This window comes from Bombina bombina, chromosome 6 (assembly GCF_027579735.1).
Source record: "Bombina bombina isolate aBomBom1 chromosome 6, aBomBom1.pri, whole genome shotgun sequence".
In the NCBI taxonomy this organism is placed as follows: domain Eukaryota; kingdom Metazoa; phylum Chordata; class Amphibia; order Anura; family Bombinatoridae; genus Bombina; species Bombina bombina.
Window position 1 is genome coordinate 555,735,645 of NC_069504.1, and position 22,447 is coordinate 555,758,091.

General features: G+C 38.6%; 1 protein-coding gene across 5 annotated transcripts in view; it reads right to left on the reverse strand.

The window, feature by feature from the left end:
• RAB27A (RAB27A, member RAS oncogene family) overlaps positions 1-22,447 on the reverse strand; it is a 257,723-nt gene that overhangs the window by 132,179 nt on the left and 103,097 nt on the right. For all 5 annotated transcript variants that reach the window (XM_053717495.1, XM_053717493.1, XM_053717494.1 and 2 more), the window contains one exon: positions 15,634-15,806. In XM_053717495.1, coding sequence (XP_053573470.1) covers positions 15,634-15,786 — 153 coding nt within the window. In that variant the 5' untranslated portion in view covers positions 15,787-15,806. The remainder of the gene's footprint in view (positions 1-15,633; positions 15,807-22,447) is intronic.

A 22,447-nucleotide genomic window follows, 5' to 3' on the forward strand; every position in this document is an offset into this window, starting at 1 on the left:
TGTCCATTGCCACTACCATTAAGCCGATTACCTCCATGCACTGAGCCACCGCAGGGCGTGGAGTGGAGTGAAAAACACGGCAAACATTTAGAAGTTTTGATAACCTGGACTCCGTCAGGTAAATTTTCATTTCTACAGAATCTATAAGAGTCCCTAGGAAGGAAACCCTTGTGAGAGGAGATAGAGAACTCTTTTCTTCGTTCACTTTCCACCCATGTGACCTCAGAAATGCCAGAACTATCTCTGTATGAGACTTGGCAATTTGAAAGCTTGACGCCTGTATCAGGATGTCGTCTAGATAAGGAGCCACCGCTATGCCTCGCGGTCTTAGAACCGCCAGAAGTGAGCCCAGAACCTTTGTAAAAATTATTGGGGCTGTAGCCAACCCGAAGGGAAGAGCTACAAATTGGTAATGCCTGTCTAGAAAGGCAAATCTCAGGAACCGATAATGATTCTTGTGAATCGGAATGTGAAGGTAGGCATTCTTTAAGTCCACTGTGGTCATGTACTGACCCTTTTGGATCATGGGTAAGATGGTTCGAATAGTTTCCATCTTGAATGATGGAACTCTGCGGAATTTGTTTAAGATCTTTAGATCCAAAATTGGTCTGAAGGTTCCCTCTTTTTTGGGAACCACAAACAGATTTGAATAAAAACCCTGTCCCTGTTCCGTCCGCGGAACTGGATGGATCACTCCCATTACTAGGAGGTCTTGCACGCAGCGTAGGAATGCCTCTTTCTTTATCTGGTTTGCAGATAATCTTGAAAGGTGAAATCTCCCTTGTGGAGGAGAAGCTTTGAAGTCCAGAAGATATCCCTGAGATATGATCTCCAACGCCCAGGGATCCTGAACATCTCTTGCCCACGCCTAGGCGAAGAGAGAAAGTCTGCCCCCTACTAGATCCGTTGCTGGATAGGGGGCCGTTCCTTCATGCTGTCATGGAGGCAGCAGCAGGCTTTCTGGCCTGCTTGCCCTTGTTCCAGGACTGGTTAGATTTCCAGGCCTGCTTGGATTGAGCAAAAGTTCCCTCTTGTTTTGAAGCAGAGGAAGTTGATGCTGCACCTGCCTTGAAATTTTGAAAGGCACGAAAATTAGACTGTTTGGCCCTGTCCTGAGGAAGGGTATGACCCTTACCTCCAGTAATGTCAGCAATAATTTTTTATAAACCAGGCCCGAATAAGGTCTGCCCCTTGAAAGGAATGTTGAGTAATTTAGACTTTGAAGTCACGTCAGCTGACCAGGATTTAAGCCATAGCGCCCGACGTGCCTGGATGGCGAATCCGGAATTCTTAGCCGTTAGTTTAGTCAAATGAACAATGGCATCAAAAACAAATGAGTTAGCTAGCTTAAGTGTTCTAAGCTTGTCAATGATTTCAGTCAATGGAGCTGTATGGATGGCCTCTTCCAGGGCCTCAAACTAGAATGCCGCCGCAGCAGTGACAGGCGCAATGCATGCAAGGGGCTGTAAAATAAAACCTTGTTGAATAAACATTTTCTTAAGGTAACCCTCTCATTTTTTATCCATTGGATCTGAAAAAGCACAACTGTCCTCAACCGGGATAGTGGTACGCTTTGCTAAAATAGAAACTGCTCCCTCCACCTTAGGGACCGTCTGCCATAAGTCCCGTGTAGTGGCGTCTATGGGAAACATTTTTCTAAATATAGGAGGGGGGGAAAACGGCACACCGGGTCTATCCCACTCCTTACTAATAATTTCTGTAAACCTTTTAGGTATTGGAAAAACATCAGTACACACCGGCACTGCATAGTATTTATCCAGTCTACACAATTTCTCTGGCACTGCAATTGTGTCACAGTCATTCAAAGCAGCTAACACCTCCCCAAGCAATACACAGAGGTTCTCAAGCTTAAATTTAAAATTAGAAATCTCTGAATCAGGTTTCCCCGAGTCAGAGACGTCACCCACAGACTGAAGCTCTCTGTCCTCAGGTTCTGCATATTGTGACGCAGTATCAGACATGGCTCTTACAGCATCTACTCGCTCTGTATCTCGTCTAACCCCAGAGCTATCGCGCTTGCCCCTTAATTCAGGCAATCTGGCTAATACCGCTGACAGGGTATTATCCATGATCGCAGCCATGTCCTGCAAAGTAATCGCTATGGGCGTCCCTGATGTACTTGGCGCCATATTAGCGTGCGTCCCTTGAGCGGGAGGCAAAGGGTCCGACACGTGAGGAGAGTTAGTCGGCATAACTTCCCCCTCGACAGAACCCTCTGGTGACAATTCTTTTATAGATAAAGACTGATCTTTACTGTTTAAGGTGAAATCAATACATTTAGTACACATTCTCCTATGGGGCTCCACCATGGCTTTTAAACATAATGAACAAGTAGTTTCCTCTGTGTCAGACATGTTTGTACAGACTAGCAATGAGACTAGCAAGCTTGGAAAACACTTTAAAACAAGTTAACAAGCAATATAAAAAATGTTACTGTGCCTTTAAGAAAAACAAAACAAATTTTGTCAAAATTTGAAATAACAGTGAAAAAAGGCAGTTACACTAACGAAATTTTTACAGTGTATGTAACAAGTTAGCAGAGCATTGCACCCACTTGCAAATGAATGATTAACCCCTTAATACCAAAAATGGAATAATAAATGAAAAAAACGTTTTTAAAATTAGTCATAACAACTGCCACAGGTCTACTGTGGTTGTTACCCTCCTCAAACATGACTTTTGAAGCCTTTTGAGCCCTTCAGCGATGTCCTGTATCATGCAGAGGGAAGCTGAATGTCTCTGTCTGTAATTTTAGCTGCGCAGAAAAGCGCTAAAATAGGCCCCTCCCACTCATATTACAACAATGGAAAGCCTCAGGAAACTGTTTCTAGGCAAAAATCAAGCCAGCCATGTGGGAAAAAACTAGGTTTTATCACCAAGCATATATAAAAATGATTAAACATGCCAGCAAACGTTTTATATTGCACTTTTATACGAGTATGTATCTCTGGTAATAAGCCTGATACCAGTCGCTATTAAATCACTGTATTTAGGCTTAACTTACATTAATCCGGTATCAGCAGCATTTTTCTAGCAAATTTCATCCCTAGAAATATGTTAACTGCACATACCTTATTGCAGGATAACCTGCAAGCCATTCCCCCTCTGAAGTTACCTCACTCCTCAGAATATGTGAGAACGGCAGTGGATCTTAGTTACTTCTGCTAAGATCATAGAAAACGCAGGCAGATTCTTCTTCTAATGCTGCCTGAGTTAAAATAGTACACTCCGGTACCATTTAAAAATAACAAACTTTTAATTGAAGAAAAAAACTAACTATTATACACCACTCTCCTCTTACTACCTCCATCTTTGTTGAGAGTTGCAAGAGAATGACTGGATATGGCAGTGAGGGGAGGAGCTATATAGCATATCTGCTGTGGGTGATCCTCTTGCAACTTCCTGTTGGGAAGGAGAATATCCCACAAGTAATGGATGATCCGTGGACTGGATACACTTAACAAGAGAAAAAAAAACTGCTAAAACCCCAAACTAGAACCTATGCATTGAGGTATTTGTCACTCGTGGCAGCTGGCCAACAAAATAGATGCTAGTTTCAAATAAAGGGTCTTAAGTTTCTCTATGTATTTTGTGGGACAATATAGGGGCGCCCAATCCCACTGATTTTACTCCATATTCAAATTCTGTTATGGTGATCACTGTTGCCATGTTGATCAGATGATTGTCACCTGAGCTTGTGTCCCCTAATTTAAAAGAGGGTACTCTCCTACACCTCAAACACTGCACAAGTGCGTCATTTGGACAGGCAACCAACATTACAATTGTGATCATCTTAAAATTAGAGTTATGTGTGACACTTCATATTAAAGAAGAGAATTTATTATTTTAAATGAGGGGTCATATAGCATTCTAGTTGAATTAAAGGGGCTGATAGGCTCTATAATAACCCTCCCCCCCACTACTAGAAATTACCTGGTTTCTAGCAGGGCAGGTTGCTTAACATTTTTAAGAGTCTCCCCTTTCAATTAAGGAATCACTTATCCCTTTTAGCACTAATAGGGGAAAGGGGCTCTATTACAGCAAATCTCCCCTTGGGGGAAAATGTACTTGAAGTTCTGATGCAGGTTATTGAAATTGTTTGGTCAGCTCCCCTTTTTTAAATGAGGGGCCTTCTGTTTCTGTAAGTGGTCTGAGGCTGAGATGTTGGCATTCAGAGCCTGCCCTTGTTTCCTGTGACATAATCACACACACGTGATTACTATAGAGGGAGTTCCTACTGCAGCCAGTGATGGGAAAGGAGACTGCAGTCTTCTTTTACAGCTGCTGTTGAGGATTAAAAGGGTGCAACTTGTTTTTTGTCTTCAGTGTTCATTAATGAGTGTTGCTCAGATACATTATTAAATTATATGAGAAATAAAAAAAAAAAAATCTAAGTTAATGTTTAGCACCTTATGGGCGTTTTACTACCTGGAGAGCCAGCCCTCTCCTAAAGGGTTTTGTTTTTTGTATGCAGGATACAAAGCCAGACATGATATTGCTACCTAAATACACATCTAACACCGTGTGTGACATAATCAGGACATCAGAGATTGGCAAAAGAGCATACATGCAGCCTAGACAAGAGCATATACAGTAACATGATTTTAACAAATTATATATATTTGGGCTTTGCAAGGGAATAATTGGAAGATGATACTTTTGTTATCAATTCCATTTAATTAGAACTTTCATTTTTAAATGATTTTGTTTTGGATGCATCTATACCGTGTTATTGTTCATTACAGGGCTGGTTTACACTGGCGAATGGTGTGTTGCACATGTGCGCATGCAAAGGTTGAGTTAAATGGATTAGTAAAATACGCTAACTTGTCCTGTTAGCATTCAGTGATTAAGTGGCAAACATACTCCACTGCTTACAGACCAGTCAGACTTGTTACAGAGATTATTGCACAACTGCATGACAATTTTGCTTTTGAATAATCCCTGCATTGAGCCAGGGAAATGTACATAAACATTGTGCAATGCATTAGATCTGTGTGAAATGCTAGGAATCTTGTAAGGGCCTGCTAGATCAGTGCTTAGCATGACACATTCTAAACTGTGATGTGGTTTTAATGCCAAATATCAAATACATGACCTTGGGCGAGCCAGCGTAAGCCTCGTTTGATACATTTACCAACTTTGCTTTTCACACTATTTTAATGTTCTATAAAAAAAAAGGGGGGGGGAGTCTTTCGTATAGGCATTTAAAAGGACAGTAAAGTCAAAATTAAAACTTTCATAATTCAGATAGAGCATGTAATTTCAAACACCTTTCCAAATTACTTCTGTTATCAATTTTGCTTTGTTCTCTTGATATCTTTTATTGAAGAGTAAACCTAGGTAGGCTCAGAAGAGCTACTATGGCAGCAGTGTTTTGCAACTTTGTATAACAAAGTCACAAATAATGTTGCAAAACAGAGTACTAAAGACACGTGCAAGTGCCTGAGCTCTTATTAGCCTACCTAGTTTAACTCTTCAATAAATGATACCAAGAGTACAAAACAAAATTTGATAACAGAAGTAAATTGGAAAGTTGTTTAAAATTGCATGTTCTATCTGAATCATGAAAGTTTAATATTTACTTTACTGTCCCTTTAAGCTCTTACATGTGGAAAAGCTCAAGTCAAATTGCTACAAAAGGACATAAAATGCCTTACATTATACATTTATAGATTTAAAATTAGTCATCTAATATGATATTACTTATTTCGCTTATGAAAACGTTCCCACTTGACAAATCTAATCCTACACCCGATAAACTGCTGAATATCATATTGTTGCTCACTGAAAAGCTTCTAGCTGAAAGATCTAGATTTGGTAAAGCTTTCCTTTACTGCAATGTTGTATACTGTTCTCTCTGGCTCCTAAATATTATTCCATTTTGGGTTATTCTCCATATATCTATATAGAAACACAGCCGTCTGGCTCCTAAATATTCTTACTGGCTCCTAAATTTGAAACAGATTTGTCAACCCTCGATAAGGGTGTTTATAAGGTGTCACTTTAATATAGCCCAGCTCTGTAAATTTTTGCGTGGTCTGCCACTTTGTAGCTTGGCCGTTGTTACTCCTAGAAGCTTCCATTGCAATAAGGCAGCAAATTAACAAACTAACGCTATGCCCAGCAGTCAAATACAAAATTATTATGGCTATAAAAGAAAGTAAAAAATATATTACTTCTGAGATTAAGTTATTTATATAAAAATCTGCTTTATTCCTTAGGGAAAACAGAAGCTGCTATTGCAAGATAATCAAAGCTAAATATTGCATTATGGAACAAATCATTTTCCTTGCTAATATTTAAAAAACTTTTTTTTTTTATCATCAAATGCTGATCTTGTATCTGAATGTCCATTCTATATCATTATGAAGAGGTTTTAATTATAATTCATTACTACTTTATTTTTCTTAAATCAGCTCTTTATTTAAAATTTAGTTATACACTTAGTATTACTATTGTAATATCAATGTTATAGTGACATTGATATTTAATTTATGACATTCCTTTTACTACAACAAGAAGGATTCCCATAACTAAACGGTTTTAAGATTCTTCTAAGGTTAAACAAATAGGAAAGAAAAAGTGCTAAACGTGATTACCGTACTTATACAAGTGATACCATCTAAGGTAATTAAAAATTGGTTGGTAACCTGAGAATTAACCCCTTTACTGCAGAGCCCTTTCCCTTTCTAATCTCTGTACTAAAGCAGACTTAGGCCTCAATGATCAAAAGTGCTGCAAGGCAGCGATATATTCAATAGGGATCAAACGCAATGTCCAGAATGCCAGCAAAATATTAAAAAGTGCTTACATTACAGTTTAAAGGCAGCATCGCCGAGAGGCGTTTTTCTAGACATTGCAATGTGTGGTGATGCTGGCAAAATATTCCAAGCAGCATTTGCACTTACACTGGCGATGTAAAGTAAAGGATTCCTTTTAAATGTTTTGCACCAAGCCTAATAAATATACCTATGTACCCCTAAACTGACATAACCGCAAACACTACTTAACCCCTATACCACCAATATCCCACCGCAGTAAACTTCCTAACCTATTAACTCCTATAATGCCTATAACCCACTGCAATAAATTTCCTAACCTATTAACCCCTATGCCTCCTATAGCCCATCGCAATAAGCTTCCTAACCTATTAACCCCTATACTGCCAATAGCCCACTGCAATACATTTCCTAACCTATTAACCTCTATACTGCCTATAGCCCAACGCAATAAACGTCCTAACCTATTAACCCCTATACTGCCTGTAGCCCACCGCCATAAATTTCCTAACCTATTGACCCCTATACCGCCAATAGCCCACTGCAATAAACTTCCTAACCTATTAACCACCCACCACAAAACTTCCCCTACACTACTTAAATATGCCGCCATTATCCAACCATTGCAAACACTCCCTGACCTATTAACACTTAAACCACAACCCCCTCCATGTAAATAAATCCTAACCTATTAACTCTTAAACTACCACAAACCCCTAATGCAAATACTCCAAACCCTATTAACCCCTAAATCACCACAACCCCCCAAAACAAACTCTCTACACTACTTAACCTTTTCACGCCGTTATGCTGTTGTATTCCGTCAAAACAGTACTGGGCTTTAAAGCCATTATGACGGAATACAACGTCATAGCCAACCCGGTCATGAAAGGGTTAACTACCCAACAGCTAACACCCCCTAAAAAGTACACAAAATAGCAAACACTAACATTACAAAAAATTAAATTAAAAATAACAACAAAAAACACCACAAATAAAAAAACAAATCAGATATGCCTATACTATAACTAAACCCACACCAAAATAAAAAAAAAACTATACTAACAATAAAGGGCATATTTATCAACATGCGAGCGGACATTATACGAAGTAGCATATCATGTCCGCTGCACATCGATAAATGCCAACAGCATACACTGTCGGCATTTATCATTGCACCAGCAGTTCTTGTGAACTGCTGGTGTAATACCACCCCCTGCAGATTTGGCCACTAGCAGGCGGACAAGTTATGAAGCTTGATAAATATGCCCCTAAAAGTTACTATAGCCTTTTTTGTAGGGCATTTTGTAGACAGTTCCTATTTAGCCGACACTGCAGCCTGAAGGACTTTCCTGCTAAAAGCTGCTTGCAAAGAAGCAAAAACATCAAAGTGATAACATTTGGAAAAAGTATGCCGAGAAGACCATGTGGCAGCTATGCAGATCTCTAAAATTTCTAAAAACCTACAAATGTTGCAACTACTCTTGTAGAAAGAGCTGTAATACGCTGAGGAGGCGCCTTTCCCACCACCAAGCTTTGTGAATCACAAGCTTGAGCCAAGCGCTACCTTAGTAGCTTTCTAACCCTTACGAGTCCCAGAGTAGTGAACAAATAAACTAGAAGTGACAAATGATAGCAAGAGCATAAAACAAATTTAATAATAGAAGTAAACTGGAAAAGTTGTTTAAAATTGTGTTTTACCTAAATCATGAAAGAAAAAAAAATATGTGGGTTTCGTGTCCCTTTAAAAAGGACACTGAACCCATTTTTTTTCTATTGTGATTCAGAGAGCCTGCAATTTTAAGCAACTTTCTAATTTACTCCTATTATCAAATTTCCTTCATTCTCTTGGTATCTTTATTTGAAATGCAAGAATGTAAGTTTAGATGCCGGCCCATTTTTTGGGTAAATTGATCCTCCAACCATGTCTTTGAAGAAACAACACTAGTTGATTTGTGTGAGATTCGGCAGAATGTAAAGACTGAGCTAGTACCAAGATATCGTCCAAATAAGGAAACACCGCAATACCCTGTTCTCTGATTACAGAGAGTAGGGCACCGAGAACCTTTGAAAAAATTCTTGGAGCTGTCGCTAGGCCAAATGGAAGAACAACATATTGGTAATGCTTGTCTAGAAAAGAGAATTTCAGAAACCGATAGTGGTCTGGATGAATCAGAATATGAAGATATGCATCCTGTAACTCAATCGTGGACATATAATGACCTTGCTGAACAAAAGGCAGAATAGTCCTTATAGTCACCATTTTGAAAGTTACATAGCGATTCAAAATTTTCAGATCCAGAACTGGCCTAAATGAATTTTCTTTCTTTGGGACAATGAATAGATTTAAATAAAACCCCAGACCCTGTTCCTGAAACGGAACTGGTATGATTACCCCTGAAAGCTCTAGATCTGAAACACACTTCAGAAAAGCCTGAGCCTTCACTGGAACGGGTTAGAAAAAAAAATATTCTCACAGGAGGTCTTACTCTGAATCATATTCGATACCCTTGAGAGACAATACTCTGAATCCATTGATTTTGGACAGAATCTGCCCAAATGTTTTGGAAAAAGTGTAATCTGCCCCCCTGTCAGGGTGCCAGGAATCAGACTGAGACAAGAAGTGCAAAAATAATCACACCTTTATTAATAGCAAAAAATAATAAAAAGTCCACAAGTCAAATAACAAGCCAGGAGTCAAAACCAGAGCTGGTAGTAAGACGAGCCGAGTCAGGAGCCAAAGCAAATAGTCAGACGAGCCGGAATCAGGAACAAGGAAAACAGCAGAGTCAGGAACAAGCCAGGGATCAGGAACCAGGAAGGACGTCAGGCAGCCAGGTAAAACACAGGAACTCTCACAAACAAGTCTGAGACAACGCAAAGGCAAAGCATACTGAACAGAGGCCCTTTAAATAATAAGTGATGACATCACAATTCTGAGACTGCATCCTGTCTCACATGGATGATACACACCAGTCTGGCCATAAAAGTTAGTGCAGGAATTGAGCAGCATCCCCCACAATGCACCATAGTCAGGAAGAGAGGTGAGTAAAATGGAAAAACAACAGGGAAAAAGCCCTGACACTAACACCTGCAATAAAGCAGCGTAAAGCTCTGTAATGCAGCCCCATTGATTCCTATGGGAAAACTAAATTTATGTTTACACCTAACACCCTAACATGAACCCCGAGTCTAAACACCCCTGATTTTACACTTATTAACCCCTAATATGCCGCCCCCGACATCGCCGACACCTACATTATACTTAATAACCCCTAATCTGCCGCTCCGGACATCGCCGACACCTAAATTAACAAACAGGTCTGAGACAACGCAAGGGCAAAGCATACTGAACAGAGGCCCTTTAAATAATAAGTGATGACATCACAATTCTGAGGCCGCATCCTGTCTCACATGGATGATGCACAACAGTCTGGCCATAAAAGGAAGTGCAGGCAATGAGCAGCATCCCCCACAATGCATCAAGTCAGGAAGAGAGGTGAGTAAAATGGATGCCAGCAGCACATGGCAAACACAACAGGGAAAAAACCCTGACACCCCCACCAGCTGAGCTGGAATGAGGGCCACACCTTCATGTGGACTTGGGGGTTGGCTTTGGTTTCTTAAAAGGCTTGGATTTATTCCAACTTGAAGGTTTCCAATTGGAACCAGATTCTTTGGGGGAAGGATTAGCTTTCTGTTCTTTATTCTGTCGAAAAAAACGATTAGAAGCTTTAGATTTTCCCTTGGATCTTTTATTCTGAGCACTGCATGCTCACGAAACGCATCTGCGTTGTATCCTGACACACAACAAATGATTTTTATTGTGTGTGCTTGTATGGCCTTTGAGCCCTTGTTGTGCTTTTAACTTTAGCTACAATAAAATATTTACTGTTTAATATTGTGAGTCTTGGTGCTGCTGACTGCGGTGCACCTTTCCTGGATTTCTATATGACTTTTTTGGCGTAGCGAGCGAGCAGACTAGCCTTGGCTGCATAGCAGTACAGCTGTTCCGGTTCACTAACACCCACTCTCCTTTGAGCCGTGGCGGGAGATCGGAGACTTCGCTTCACTGATTACATTGCGTCTACTTAGACACAGCCTTTTCTGTGTATACGTCCTAAAAGAAGTACTATCTTCCATAGGTATAGTAGTATGTTTGGCAAGAGTAGAAATAGCCCCATCAACTTTGGAGTTTTGGAAAAAAATCCCCAATCTAACTGCTGGCAAAGGATACAACTTTTTAAACCTAGAAGAAGGAATAAAAGTACCAAGCCTATTCCATTCCTTTGAAATCATAATCAGAAATAGCATTAAGAACTGGAAAACCACAGGAGGTTTATAAACAGACTTTAAACATTTACTAGTTTTAGTATCAAGAGGACTAGTTTCCTCAATATCCAAAGTAATCAACACCTCTTTTAACAAGGAACGAATATACTCCATTTTAAATAGAGAAGTAGATTTGTCAGTGTCAATATCTGAGGAAGGATCTTCTGAACCAGATAGATCCTCATCAGAGGAGGATAATTCAGTATGTTGTCAGTCATTTGAAATTTCATCAACTTTATGAGAAGTTTTAAAAGACCTTTTACGTTTATTAGAAGGCGGAATAGCAGACAAAGCCTTCTGAATCGCATCAGCAATAAAATCGTTTATATTCACAGGGATATCATTTACATTAGACGTTGAAGGAACAACAGGCATTGTACTAGTACTGATGGATACATTCTCTGCATGTGAAAGCTTATCATGACAACTGTTACATACTACAGCTGGAGATATAATCTCTGCTAACTTACAACAGATACACTTAGTGTGGTAGAACTGTTATCAGGCAGCAGGGTTCCAACAGTGGTTTCTGAGACAGGATCAGATTGAGACATCTTGCAAATGTAAGAGAAAAAACATATAAAGCAAAATTATCAATTTCCTTATATGGCAGTTTCAGGAATGTAAAAAAAAAACAGCATAGCCCTCTGAGCATAAAAAAGGCAAGAGGCATATAGGAAGTGGGGTTTAAATAATTAAATAATTTGGCGCCAAGTATGATGCGCAACACAAAATGAATTTTTTTGGCGCTAACAACATCCGGAAATGACGCAACTCGCATCATGGCAGACGCAACCTTGTGCAAGGAAACCTGGCGTCAACTAAGACGCCGGAAATGACGAATCTGCATCACCGAACGTACCTTCATGCTCAAAAAATTCTCGCCCCAAGAATGACGCAATAAATATCAGCATTTTGCATTAATGAAAATGCAGTCAATTTGAAGAAAAGACTATACCCCAGGTAAGAAAAAATAACTTCCTAAATATGTTTCCCAATTTTGAAACTGATAGTCTGCAAAAGGAAATATACATAAAGCTGATACATGGCAAATATAAGTACAATATATATATATATATATATATATATATATATATATATATATATATATATATATATTTAAAACTTTATATTAATACATAAAGTGCCAAACCAGAGTGTCTTAAGTAATGAAAACATACTTACCAAAAGACACCCATCCACATATAGCAGACAGCCAAACCAGTACTGAAAAAGTATCAGCAGAGGTAATGGAATATGAGAGTATATTGTCGATCTGAAAAGGGAGGTAGGAGACTAATCTCTACGACAGAGAACCTTTGAAAAGATTTCCCGTGAGGAAAATCATAGAATCAATAGATGATACTCTCTTCACATCTCCCTGACAAACACTGTACTCTGAGAGGAATCGGGCTTCAAAATGCTAAGAAGCGCATATCACAGAAGAAAATCAAGCACAAACTTACTTCACCACCTCCATAGGAGGCAAAGTTTGTAAAACAGAATTGTGGGTGTGGTGAGGGGTGTATTTATAGGCATTTTGCGGTTTGGGAAACTTTGCCCCTCCTGGTAGGATTGTATATCCCATATGTCACTAGGTCATGGACTCTTGCCAATTACATAATTGCGTTTGTAATGTCCGTCGCCAGTTGCGCACGCATCCTCAATGGAATGTTGGCAGCGAGAGGACAAAAGAATCCACCGGGATGCAGCGAAGGCAAATGGAGCATTACAAAAGCAGCAACTAACCGCCCGCATCAAGTATTTAAAAAAAAAAAAAAACAGCCAATAGGATTTCACTTGCTCTCATCCTATTGGCTGATTTCAACAGCCAATAGGATTTGAGTAGCTCTAATCCGATTGGCTGATTTGAATTAGAAGAATCAAATCAGCCAATAGGAATTCAAGGGACGCCATCTTTAATCGCGTACCTTGAATTCACTATTCAGTGTACGGCGGAGATCATACGAAGAGGATCATCCACGCTCCATGGCTCCGCGGTCGCCAGTCTTCAGTTCCAGGGTCGCCGGTCTTCAGCTCAGTGGTCATCGGTCTTCAGCTCCGCTACACGCAGGATGTTCCTGGAAGAAGAAAGAAGAGGTCGCCTTTGCAAGAAGACTTCACCGCCTGGAACAGGACCATCTCCGTCGGACTTCAGGAATGGCGAGTAGCAATCTGGAAGTTAGACTTAGGTTTTTTATGGGGGGGGTTGTTTTATTTAAATTAGGGATGGGCAGTAAAAGAGCTAAAATGCCTTACAAATGCCCTTTTCAGGGCAATGGGTAGTTTATGTTTTTTAGTGTTAGGTTCTTTAATTTTGGGGGGTTTGGTGGGGGGGTTTCTACTGTTAGGGGGGTCTTTGTGTATTTTTTGTAAAAGAGCTGATTTTCTTGGGGCAATGCCCTGCAAAAAGTCCTTTTAAGGGCTACTGGTAGTTTATTCTTAGAGTAGGGGGTGTTTTTATTTTGGGGGGACTTTTTTATTTTCCTATGGATTAGGTTTAATTTTGTTAAATTTGGTAATTTGATTTTTTATTTTCTGTAATGTTAGCCTTTTTATTTTTTGTAACTTTAGAATTTATTAGTTTAGGAAATTTGGGTTGATTTAAGGGGGTGTTAGGTTAGGGGGCTTAGTTATTTAAATAGTTATTTGAGTTGGGGGTTTTGGCGGTTTAAGGGGTTAATAAGTTAATTAGGTTTATTGTGATGTGGGAGATTTGCAGTTTAGGGGCTAATAATGTTTATTGCAATGTGGGGGTTTAGGGGTCAATATGGTAATTAGGTTTATTGCGATGTGACGGTTTTGCGGTTTAGGGCTTAATATATAAAGAAATATAGAGAGAGGGCGCGGACCATAGCGTGATATCGTCTGGAATGCAGGTACAGATAAAAGTAGGTATTATGCTTACCAGATGGTGTGGCACTGTACTGTGACCAGTGCAAGAGAGCAGGCTAGCACTTAACAGTGGCTAGTACACTGTGGGAGCCAAGCTCCAAAGGCACTTGTCCTAGTTGCAACTTGGTGTTTATCTCCTGTTGTCTGGACTTCAGGTGCTGCAAAGGAGTAATCTTTTGTGTGTTGTTCAGTTGGTATTGATAAACCACAACACAGACAACTTCAAATAAAAATGACTTTTAATACTTATGACGCGTTTCTCAACCTACAAGGGTTGTTTCAACAGATATCTAGTGGCGTGTATGCCTTTTATGTATTTTTCAAATAAAGGAGCTTTATATTTTTAAGCCTCAGCCTGGCGGTACTTTATTTACTTTCACCCTTTTCTACTAACCCTTTTTGAGTGCGAGGATTCCGGTTGTTCTACAGATTTTTCTACTGAGGGAAAGAGGTAAAGTTCCCTGTATACATCCTATTTGCACCAGTCAGACCGGAACCTTTGTCTTGATCACAGCTCCCATGGGGAGCGCTGAGGAGGTGAGACAAAGTATTGCTGCAGCGGCAGCGACAGTGAAGACACAGCACGGTGAACGAGAGAAAAAGAGAGAGGTGAATGGAACTTTTCTACACACTGAGCGCCTACGAACGGAGTGTGGCATTGTTCAAATAGCTACCCTTACAAAGAAGAAGGGGGGGGGGGGGAGGAATAAATCTCCATAAGTTACATCATAATCAAATACAAAGTATTTTCAGTCCATTCACCTCTGATATCTCCCATTAACAAAAGATACATTTTTCCTTTTAGAATTTTCAGAGTAAGTGCATTTGTGACAGTAGTATGTGCATAAGTTTGTGGAAAGGTATTAAAAAGGAAAACATAAAAAAGAAGTCCATATATACACACAAAGCATACGACAGAAGTGAGTACACCCCTGTGCAATATCCCTTAAAAGTGAATGTAAACTTTCACGAATGAGTGCCCGTGTTCTTAAAAATAATATTATAAACAGGGACACTGTTTATAATATTTCAGTGGTTTTGTTAAAATGCCTACCTTTTCTTCTTGCAAGCCGGAGCAGCGATTCCCCCGCCTGAAGGTCATCTCTTCTCACGTCAGCAATGACGAATCCGGCTTCCTCCAATCACGGCTTCCCCCCACAAAGCAAACATTGCCTGAGGCCATGCCCTGATTGGAGTAAGCCGGATTCGTCATTGCTGATGTAAGAAGAGACAAGTTGCGCGCAGGGGAATTGCTGCTCCGGCTTGCAAGAAGAAAAGGTAAGCATTTTAACAAAACCGCTGAAATGTAAACTTTCATGAATGAAAGTGCCAGTTAGTGCCCCTGTTTCTAATATTATTTTTAAAAGACGGGAACTCATTCGTGAATGTTTACCTTCACTGTAAATGTCAAATATTTCCAAATTGTATCACCTTACAGTAATTGCATTACTTAGTTGACAAGTAGAGTTTTTCCTCTTATGAGCAATCAAAAACAAATACTATATTGAAAATACAGGTCCCAAAGTAGAAATGCAATGCAACAAAGTGAATACATCTGTCATCACTGACACACACATATAAAAACTAAAAAATTGGAACTCACCACTCTTTTTTCCCGGAAATCAATGCCCACTGTTGTAATGAATTTTGAATTAAATTTCCCATCAGTATACTGGTAAAGGAAACTTGTTTTTCCAACTCCAGAGTCTCCCAATGCTAAAAATTTGATGAGGTAATCATAATCCCCATCAAACATTGTGAAATTTGGTTGCTGACCTGTAAAATAAACAGGTAAAATGAAAAATGGATTAATAGCTTTCTATTAAATAATGTAAATGCAAATAAAACTATTATCAAAACGTACCCTGATAGAACAGAAGCAGCCATGAATCTGGTATCTTCTGAAGCTACCTTACCCATGTTCAATGACACCTACTGGTTCTTTTCACGACTTTCAGTTATTAGATTCTCAAAGTAATCAATAAGTAATAAGTTAACTTTACATTTTGCACTACATTACTACATTTTGACAAGGAATTTTAACATTAGGGGATTAGTAACATGATTCTCCTCTTTTTATTATGTTACAATGTATAGGCAGGGTCGCTACACCAGAATTTTTATTGTTTTAAAAGATAGATAATCCCTTTATTACCCATTACCCAGTTTTGCATAACCAACACAGTTATAATAATATACTTTTAACCTCTGTGATTACCTTGTATCTAAGCCTCTGCAAACTGCCCCTTTATTTCAGTTCATTTGACAGACTTGCAGTTTAGCCAATCAGTGCCTGCTCCCAGATAACTTCACAAGCACAAGCACAGTGCTATCTATATGAAATACATGAACTAACACCCTCTAGTGGTGAAAAACTGTTAAAATGCATTCTGAAAAGAGGTGGCCTTCAAGGTCTAAGAAATTAGCATATGAACCTCCTAGGTTAAGCTTTCAACTAAGAATACCAAGAGAACAAAGCAAAATTGGTGATAAAAGTAAATTGGAAAATTGTTTAAAATGACATGCTCTATCTGAATCATGAAAGTTTATTTTGGCCTAGACTGTCCCTTTAACTATTGATACATACATACACACACACACTCTCACAGAGACATCCACAGAAAATGCACAAAGACAGACACACAAACCCTCACAGAAAAAAAAAATACATACACACTCATAGAGACACCAACAAAAGCACAAAGACATAAACACAGACACCCACAGAAACACTCACAGGAGGTCAAATTTCTGCACATTGCAATCCCCTAAATCAACAGTGTGTGACATGCATGATAAAAAAATAGCAGAAATTAAGAGATCACTTTTTAAAGAATCATATTTGTAAATATGCAAACAAAAATACTTTATATATATATATATATATATATATATATATATATATATATATATATATATATATATATATATATATATATACACACATCTACCATACAACTACCACACTGAAGTTACAATCCGAAATTGCACAAATAAACACACACTGTACAAACTGAAGTGCCAAGTCTGTCTCACACTGTGCATAGTGGTTTAGTGCACACTCAGAAATCCTCTCAAATGCTAATGCTTTACTCCTTGTAATGACATTTCCCATGCTCAATAGCACTCTACTGTAGCGCCCTCTGGTGGCTGCCAAAATGTAAAAAAATATATATTTTTAAAATAATAGTTGTGCTTGCCTCATGGGACCCCCTGTGGCTCCTGACATGAGTCACTCTATTCACCCCCTGATGGTGGCCCTGTGCATATGGTTTGATTTGTTAAAAAGGAACAAAAGTGCAAAAAAAAAAACATTTTAGTATTACACTATTGGTTGCATATTAACACATTTGTTGAGCCAATGACAAGAGGAATATCTGTGAAGCAATGAATCACCAGCTACCCCACAGTAGTGAATTCAAAAAGTGTCTTAAAATAACATGCTTTAAATTATGAAAGTTTAATTCTGACTTTCATGTCCCTTTAAACAGCTAGTATAATATGAAATATTTCCATTCTAAGTTAGTATATAATGATGCTATGTATATTTTGTTCTTTTCCATACTAAACATTCAATTTGGTTCCTCAATTGAATTGTAATGAAAGCTGAGAACCAGAAAGCAATATTTGCTCAAACCACATATTTTTTTTTTTTTTTTTTACATAAACAGATCATTTGTACAGAAGAGAACACTGCAACATTTGGAGTGTGGTTACACAGAAAGTGTTGTGGGTTCCTCAATTACACAATAAAGTGTACAATTTGACTAATAAAGCTCAGTAAAGAAGAAGATATAAAACTGCCAATCATATTTGGAATGTTACTACAGAAGTATGAAGCTGGGAGAGGTTCATTCTGCCAGAATTTTTTGAAAGGGGAAGGAGGGTTACAATAATTTATCCACAGTAAAATGGCAGCAGACAGACCAAGATGATACTGTATAAACAATGTTAAACATGTCAAGTACATTTAGGCAGAGGCCATCTTAAACAATGTTGCACCCATATTAAACCTTTAACCACCAGTGTGCCGTTTAATTGATGTAAATGTACTTTTAACACTATTTAACTATCTTGTTGTGAAGTTTCTGTTCACCTATAAAAGATGGGTATTTTACATGGTAAAGCTTCTTCTAACCTAATGCAATCACTGAATAAAAGGGCCATTAAACTCAAAATGTAATTCCACATAAAGGGCTAGATTACAAGTGGAGCACTAAAGCTCTCTACTTTGTAATACCAGCCCACGCTAATGTGCACTGGTATTACAAGTTAAGCACAATGCAAACACAACCTCTCGTTCGCAATTGCGCTCACAAAAGAGAGCTTCCATAGGAACCTCTTTCTGTCGTCAGAGACAGCATCGGAACCTAAGTGCAGTGAAGGGGGTAAGTTGCGCAGCGATTGCAGCATTTTTAAATATATATGTACAGTATATGCTTATATACATATATATTTGTGTGAATATGTGTATATACACAGATAAATATGTATATAAGCATATACATTTACTGGGAACTCAGTTCCCAATGTAAAGGCACTTTTCAGTGAGTTTTTTTGTAACACCCCACACCCACCAACTTTAAAGCCCCAAAACTGCCTAGTGCATTTTTTTTTATAAAAAGCTACTTTTAAAAAAAAAAAAAAAAAAAAAAAAAAAAACACTATACCACCTTCTATTTTGAGGGCATTTTGGGCACTTTAAGAAAATTAACCAGAGATATAATCTCTGGTTAAATTTTCTGAGCACTAATTGCACCGCTTGCGGGCGAGCAATACTTTAGCGCTCCACTTGTAACCTAACCCAAAATGTTTAAAGCACTGGTTTTCAAACCTTTCCTCGGGCCTCCCTAACAGGCCAGATTTTGTGGATATCTGAACTGGAGCACAGGTGAAATAATCAGCTGATTAGTAAATATGGTTATTTTACCTGCTCTCATCCAAGGTTATCCTGACAATATGGCCTGTTGGGGAGGCCTGAGGACAGGTTTCAAAACCAGTGGTTTAAAGGGACATTGTAATGCAAAAATGAAAATGCCCTAATTAGAAAGAGCATGTCATTTTAGCAATATTGACCTTGTAAGTTCTTGTGTTTAACCCCTGCAAACGTGTTAAACCCATAGTTAAAAGTACCACTTAGCAGACAGAGAAAACGGCTGGTCCCAAGCAGACACGACCACTAGGTAGCATCAGTCGCACAGCTGGGTCATGTGGCTACCACTGATGACTGGCTTGACCAGCAGTTCTCTAGGGCTCCTCCTGAGCAGTACTTTATCTGTTTAACACCTTTGCGGGGTTGAACACACACAGCCTGATGATCAAAATGTCTCCAGCATGGAGGAAAATTATCTCAATCTTTGAGGCCTTTTTTTGAGCATCATATTGCAATTTATTTGTCCCTCATTCACATGGAGAACCCTGCATAACAAGATAAACAGCTAAACTTTGCCTTTCTTCATTATGTCAGGGACCTCATATTACTGACAAGACTTCTTAGATAATCTCACCAGAAGAGGTTTAGATCATCAGGTCCATAGACTAGTAGTGCTATAATGTCATGATCTAACAAATTAGAACATGTCATTTTTGCACTAAAATTTGCAATGCACTGTAGTGTATCTACTTTCCTCAGAGAGGTTGAAATGCATTTATTTCATAGAATGCACATTAATTTAATAATATGTGCTGGGGCTTGTTTATACCAGTTCCCTATTGGCCACTGCAAACAAAGAAACAACCTTTGAGATTCTTTTCAAGGGGTGTGTCCCAACCTGCAAAACAATGCAATTTTTTTTCTAACAAAATGACAGTTTTGAAATGTTCTTAAACCATTTTGTATGCAGATCTCTCACATCGGCAGCACATATTTTCAAAAGCATAAATAAAATAATATATACTTTAAAAAAGACAGTCTAGACCCAATACTTACTCTTTATTACTTATTGTTACATACCAGACCAGCATCTTGCCAGGGCTGGACTGGGAAATCAGACCGGCCCTGGAAATTTGTATAGACCAACCCAGCCCCGCCCCCTCCAGCCCAACTACGCCCCTCTCCAGCCCAGCCACGCCCCTGGTTTTTCCTTCAATATTATATATATACACGCACATATACATACCTACACACACACACACATACAACCACAATTTTTTGGTTCAAAGTAGACAGTAAAGTAACACTACAGTACTAGCCTAGGCCCTTGTTATCAAGCACAGAGCGATTCTGGTAAATCATTTTACCTTTGAGGAACACTTACACAGACTGAAATATGATCTTGCTCTGCCCACAGATTTCTCCTTATTCAGTTAACTGTTTTCTTGTATGACAGTTTAGCAGTGCACATTTAATATTTTTCAGTTAGCTATTTCAGATTGCACATGCACAAATCAGCATGTGCGAGTAAGAAAACGTTTTTATAAAGGGACAGTCAAGTAAAAATTAAACTTTCGTGACTCAGATAGGGCATGCAATTTATAAACAACTTTCCAATTTTTACTTTTATCATCAAATTTGGTTTGTTCTCTTGGTATTCTTTGTTGAAAGCTAAACCTATGTAGAATGTAGACTCATAAATTGATTTGTAAGCCGTTGAAACCGCATCTTATCTCAGTGAGTTTTTCACAGTTAGACACTGCTAGTTCATGTGTGTCCTATAGGTAACATTGTGCTCACTCCCGTGGAGTTATTTATAAATCAGCACTGACTGGCTAAAATGCAAGTCTGTCAAAAGCACTGAAATAAGAGGGCATTCTGCAGAGGCTTAGATACAAGGTAATCACAGAGGTAAAAAAAAGTGTATTAATATTACAGTGATGGTTATGCAAAACTGGGGAATGGGTTATAAAGGGATTATCTAACTTTTTAAACAATAAACATTTTCAAGTAGACTGTCCCTTTAAGAGCCAAATTGTGAATACATGCAATAGGTAGGCAAAGCTTGGTGGACATTTTCAGCTCCTAACAGACAATGAATATTTAAATATTTCATGTACTTCTAACAAGCTTATAGATTTGGGACCAGTTGCAGGATGCTTCACTGGCATGTAAAAATTACTAATCAAAATTATGTATTGGGTCTAGACTGTCCCTTTAAGTTAAATCCCCATGTGTGTTAATAAAACATTCATTACTAAGTGAAGCATTAATATGTACATGTACAGCTGCGATGCATAATTATAGTTAGCAGAAAATCTGTGCAACCTCTCTGTTAGCATGCACGTGCATGGTCGCTAAGGTTACCATTGACAGGCGGACTTCAGCCCTCATATGCACACTGATGCCCAATAACGGTAGTCCATTAGCCAGTTCCCCCTCACATAAAATAGGGGAAAGGTTGGAATAGGAACAGAATCCTTTGCTTAGGCAAAACGTTATAAAAATGTATTTACTTTATAAGCTATTGACTAATATTAATTATGCTTAATGCAATGCTGCACATTAGAGCATTTACTTATTACACAGTTACTTGCATATAACTCTGTTTAACCCCTGCAAAACATGTTATATTCAAACACAAAAATAAAATGTGTTTAATGTACCTTTAAAGAATTAAGAAAATAACGTCAGTCAACAACGTACAAGAAATAACTACATTTTACTTGATTCAATCACACTCTGTTTTAACAGCAACCTTTACTAAACCTAAAACAAAGAACTATAACAAAAACTAAGCTAATCCACCTTAAACAAACAAGCGAGCGAGGCTGTGAGAGGGAGGTAGTGGGGGTCTGAAGCCGAGTGTGATACTAACATCACAGGAACTAAGTATGACAAGTATGCATTGGTCATGTGCGTGTTCATTTCACACAGCTCAAATTAAAGGGATACTCCAATGCAAAAATATAAAATGCTCCTATTCATTAAAACAAGTTATTCTTGCACTAATATCCTCTGCAGGCTACAATACTACAATATGGGTTAACCACACAGATACATTTCTGCTCATGAGCCTTAACACCTTGCAGACCCTGAGTAGGGCACACTTGACGATTGGAGGCCACATGCATATGCCACATCTAATTGGATTGTCAGGTGTGTCCTACAATCAGTTGTGGCTCTGAGTGACCCAACACCTGCCAAAGGGTTAAACGCAGTTTGCAAGGGACACTAGTGCTACAATGCTCAAACAAATTTTAATTTTGCATTAAAATGTCCCTTTAATAGTTCTTAATGGCCTAAAATATTAAGCCATGTTTTCTGAGGCCATTTATTCATTTATTGACTTAAAAAATTTGAAAAAAAAAAAGGTTTTAAGAAGTGTGTGTGTGTAGGTAGGTATTTGTATAAATGCCTTTACTTATATGTGTACATGGCATCTCTCTGTATATCCTGTGCATGACTGGACAAACATCTGTGTTTAACACATTTCACATATTAGTCTTACTATAAAAGTATTACTTTACACACAACACGCAAC